At 56.3% G+C, this 5,259-nt stretch overlaps 1 protein-coding gene across 1 annotated transcript; it reads left to right on the top strand.

Annotated features, from left to right (window-relative positions):
• Positions 1–2,374: 2,374 nt before the first annotated feature.
• Positions 2,375–4,633, top strand: LOC133362262 (zinc finger protein 239-like; the record flags this gene model as incomplete). The annotated part of the gene is made up of 4 exons (XM_061581186.1): positions 2,375–2,394; positions 2,733–2,815; positions 3,859–3,958; positions 4,249–4,633. Coding segments are annotated over exons 1-4 (588 nt in total), but the record flags the coding sequence as incomplete, so codon positions are not given.
• Positions 4,634–5,259: the final 626 nt, after the last annotated feature.

The following is a 5,259-nucleotide window of genomic DNA, read 5'->3' as shown; positions in this document are numbered from 1 at the left end:
GTGGTGAGGGGGTGGTGGTGAGGTGGTGGTGGTGAGGGTGAGGAGGTGGAGGAGGTGAGGGTGGTGAGGTGAGGGTGAGGAGGTGGGGGTGAGGGGGTGTTGGTGGTGAGGGGGTGGTGGTGGTGAGGGGGTGGTGGTGAGGTGGTGGTGGTGAGGGTGAGGAGGTGGAGGAGGTGAGGGTGGTGAGGTGAGGGTGGTGAGGTGGGGGTGAGGGGGTGGTGGTGGTGAGGGGGTGGTGGTGGTGAGGGGGTGGTGGTGAGGGGGTGGTGGTGAGGTGGTGGTGGTGAGGGTGAGGAGGTGGAGGAGGTGAGGGTGGTGAGGTGAGGGTGAGGAGGTGGGGGTGAGGGGGTGTTGGTGGTGAGGGGGTGGTGGTGGTGAGGGGGTGGTGGTGGTGAGGGGGTGGTGGTGAGGTGGTGGTGGTGAGGGTGAGGAGGTGGAGGAGGTGAGGGTGGTGAGGTGAGGGTGGTGAGGTGGGGGTGAGGGGGTGTTGGTGGTGAGGGGGTGGTGGTGGTGAGGGGGTGGTGGTGAGGGGGTGGTGGTGAGGTGGGGTGGTGAGGGTGAGGAGGTGGAGGAGGTGAGGGTGAGGAGGTGGGGGTGAGGGGGTGTTGGTGGTGAGGGGGTGTTGGTGGTGAGGGGGTGGTGGTGGTGAGGGGGTGGTGGTGAGGAAGTGAGGGTGAGGAGGTGGGGGTGAGGGTGAGGGGGTGGTGGTGGTGAGGAGGTGAGAGTGAGGAGGTTGGTGGTGGTGAGGGTGAGGAGGAGGTGGTGGTGGTGGTGAGGAGGAGGTGGTGAGTGATGTGGTGAGCGTGTGGTGAGTGATTGTGGTGAGTGATGTGGTGAGTGATGTGGTGAGCGTGTGCAGGTGAGCGTGTGGTGAGTGATGTGGTGAGTGATGTGGTGAGTGATGTGGTGAGCGTGTGGTGAGCGTGTGGTGAGTGATGTGGTGAGCGTGTGGAGGTGAGCGTGTGGTGAGTGATGTGGTGAGTGATGTGGTGAGTGTGTGGTGAGTGATGTGGTGAGTGATGTGGTGAGTGATGTGGTGAGTGATGTGGTGAGCGTGTGGTGAGCGTGTGGTGAGTGATGTGGTGAGTGAGTGTGGTGAGCGTGTGGTGAGTGATGTGGTGAGTGATGTGGTGAGTGATGTGGTGAGTGATGTGGTGAGTGATGTGGTGAGTGGTGTGGTGAGTGATGTGGTGAGCGTGTGGTGAGCTTGTGCAGGTGAGCGCTGTGAGTGAGATTACGAAGAAGATTCGCAGTCTGCAGGAGACGATGGACCAGTTCAGTGACAAGGTGGGAACTTCACCACCATCACCACCATCATCATCACCACCACCACCATCATCATCATCATCACCACCATCATCATCACCACCATCATGACCATCACCATCATCATCACCACCATCATGACCATCACCACCACCATCACCACCATCATGACCATCATCATCACTATCACCATCACCACCACCATCACCACCACCACTACCATCATCACCACCACCACCATCACCACCACCACCATCATCACCATTACCATCATCACCATCACTACCACCATCACCACCACCACTACCATCATCACCATCACCATCACCACCATCATCACCACCACCACCATCATCACCACCACTACCATCACCACCACCACTACCACCACCACCACTACCACCACCACTACCATCACCACCATCATCACCATCACCACCATCATCACCACCATCACCACCATCATCACCACCACCACTACCATCACCACTACCACCACCACCACCACTACCACCACCACCACCACCACCATCATCACCACCACCACTACCATCATCACCACCACCACTACCACCACCACTACCATCACCACTACCACCACCACCACCATCATCACCATCATCACCACCATCACCACCACCACCACCACCATTACCACTGTAGTAAGCTGCAAGAGGCTTGGACGACGGGGTTGGAGGCACACTTATTTATTACACCAACTTGTGTACAGTAACGGGTACACCCAGCACTTGAAGCGGTATCGTCCCCTTCACTCGTCTAACAGGGAGACACAACATCTAACCCCACTAATCTACGCCCGAGTCCTCCACTACGGAGCTAGGGGAGGCTACCTATCCCAGCCCTGGTCAAGCTGGGATCCCGGCACCCTGAGTCTCCAGACCGGCTCTTACAAGAACGTCAGTCTGGGCTCTCGGGGCCACGCCACCGGCTTGCCCTGGTCGGCCCTGACAAGGACAGCGAGCCAGGGGAGCTCCGGGGCCTATTCTAGCTGGTCTTTACTCTTCGCTGGTTAAGCTAATACTCGACCTCGAGCCCTCCGGCTCACCACCTTTTATAGCGCTCGGCCCCCGGGAGGGGCCCGTGGGGGATGCAGGTGCAGACGTTGGTGTGAGCACCTCCTCTGTGTACGGCCCTAACCACGCCCCTTGTGTTTGTTAGCCATCCGTGCCCATACATCTACACAATTACACCTCTACACTATTATAGAGTTTGGATAGCTACTACTACAGCCGGTGGATAAACTATACACTACACTATACACTCCACAGTAGTGCCGTACTGCGTAATGAATTGGCACGGTCTGTTCCTGTTGTTCTAAACCTTACTAAATGGCTGTGTCGGGTGGTGGCGGGTTTAACGACGGCGCAACATTTATATATTTATTATTTATCTATTTGGTTGTCTACGTTCATTGTCGTTGTTTTTCTTTGCATTCCCCCCGCCAGATTCGTCAAGCAAGAAATGGACGATAATGCAGCGCTTGGGAAGCGGCCAGACTCTACGGAGATCCTGCAAGACATCGATGCTGGTGAGCACGGTGGCACCACGGTGGATAGCAGACGTTGACTACCTCGCCTGGTCTACAGGAGGTCGTGGGTTCGATCTTTCTCTCATCATCATCACGGTGGCTATGAGACGTTGACTACCTCGCCTGGTCTACAGGAGGTCGTGGGTTCGATCTCTTTCTCATCATCATCACGGTGGCTATGAGATGTTGACTACCTCGCCTGGTCTACAGGAGGTCGTGGGTTCGATCTCTCTCTCATCATCACGGTGGCTATGAGACGTTGACCACCTCGCCTGGTCTACAGGAGGTCGTGGGTTCGATCTCTCTCTCATCATCATCACGGTGGCTATGAGATGTTGACTACCTCGCCTGGTCTACAGGAGGTCGTGGGTTCGATCTCTCTCTCATCATCATCACAGTGGCTATGAGATGTTGACCACCTCGCCTGGGATACAGGAGGTCGTGGGTTCGATCTCTCTCTCATCATCATCACGGTGGCTATGAGATGTTGACTACCTCGCCTGGTATACAGGACGTCGTGGGTTCGATCTCTCTCTCATCATCATCACGGTGGCTATGAGATGTTGACTACCTCGCCTGGGATACAGGAGGTCGTGGGTTCGATCTCTCATCATCATCACGGTGGCTATGAGATGTTGACTACCTCCGCCTGGTATACAGGAGGTCGTGGGTTCGATCTCTCTCTCATCATCATCACGGTGGCTATGAGATGTTGACTACCTCGCCTGGTATACAGGACGTCGTGGGTTCGATCTCTCTCTCATCATCATCACGGTGGCTATGAGATGTTGACTACCTCACCTGGGATACAGGAGGTCGTGGGTTCGATCTCTCATCATCATCACGGTGGCTATGAGATGTTGACTACCTCGCCTGGTATACAGGACGTCGTGGGTTCGATCTCTCTCTCATCATCACGGTGGCTATGAGACGTTGACTACCTCGCCTGGTATACAGCAGGTCCTGGGTTCGATCCCGACCCTGACGCCTGTTGTACAATGCTCCCACCACACCGTCCTCCCCGCCCGTCCGTACCTTTGCAGCAGACAAGAAGACTGCAAGCGCCGCCGGCGACAAGCGGCACGCGTGCGGGCAGTGCGGCGAGCGCTTTCCCCACTTCGAGACGCACACGGGCGAGAAGCAGTACGTGTGCGCCGTGTGCGGACAAGGGCTTTGCGCACGACTTCAACTTGAACCTGCGAGTGAGGTCGCACACAGACGAGAGGCCGTACGTTTGCGAGGAGTACGGGAAGGGCTCCGCCAGGCCTGCAACTTGAACCTGCGAGTGAGGTCGCACACGGACGAGAGGCCGTACGTTTGCGAGGAGTACGGGAAGGGCCTCCGCGCAGGCCTGCAACTTGAACCTGCGAGTGAGGTCGCACACGGACGAGAGGCCGTACGTTTGCGAGGAGTACGGGAAGGGCTCCGCGCAGGGCCTGCAACTTGAACCTGCGAGTGAGGTCGCACACGGACGAGAGGCCGTACGTTTGCGAGGAGTACGGGAAGGGCTCCGCGCAGGCCTGCAACTTGAACCTGCGAGTGAGGTCGCACACGGACGAGAGGCCGTACGTTTGCGAGGAGTACGGGAAGGGCTCCGCGCAGGCCTGCAACTTGAACCTGCGAGTGAGGTCGCACACGGACGAGAGGCCGTACGTTTGCGAGGAGTACGGGAAGGGCTCCGCGCAGGCCTGCAACTTGAACCTGCGAGTGAGGTCGCACACGGACGAGAGGCCGTACGTTTGCGAGGATTGCGGGAAGAGTTTTCCCGGCTGCTCCGACATGAAGAGGCACGCCAGGACGCACCGCGGGCGAGAGAACGTACGTGTGCGACGAGTGCGGGCAGGGGTTCACGCAGGTGGACAGCTTGCACGTGCACGCAAGGAAGCACACGGGGGAGAGGCCGTACGTGTGCGCAGTGTGCGGCAAGGGGTTTGCTTTGCGTCGCCACCTTCAGCGGCATTCGGTGACTCACGGGGAGGGAGTCTAGCTAGGGAGGGGGTCTAACCGAACGCCGTTTGGTGGTGCACACTGGGAGGCACGCACGCGGCCGTGAGTGGCTGTGAGCTCGGGGGGCGTCGGGAATTATTTCAAGAAACAAATCTACACTACTATACACTACACTACTATACACTATACACTGCACTACTATACACTACACTACTATACACTACACTACTATACACTACACTACTATACACTACACTACTATACACTACACTACTATACACCACTACTATACACTATACTATACACTACACCACTATACACTACACTACTATACACTACACCACTATACACTACACTACAATACACTACTATACACTACACTACTATACACTACACTACTATACACTACACTATACACTACTATACACTACACTACTATACTCTACACTACTATACACTACACTACTATACACTACACTATTATACACTACACTATA

This window comes from Lethenteron reissneri, unplaced genomic scaffold (genome assembly GCF_015708825.2).
Source record: "Lethenteron reissneri isolate LAM-NWPU_2019-01 unplaced genomic scaffold, ASM1570882v1 scaffold_1414, whole genome shotgun sequence".
NCBI classification, from domain to species: Eukaryota; Metazoa; Chordata; class Hyperoartia; order Petromyzontiformes; family Petromyzontidae; genus Lethenteron; species Lethenteron reissneri.
Note: the sequence above shows the minus strand (reverse complement) of the source record. Positions and strands in the feature narration are given on the sequence as shown.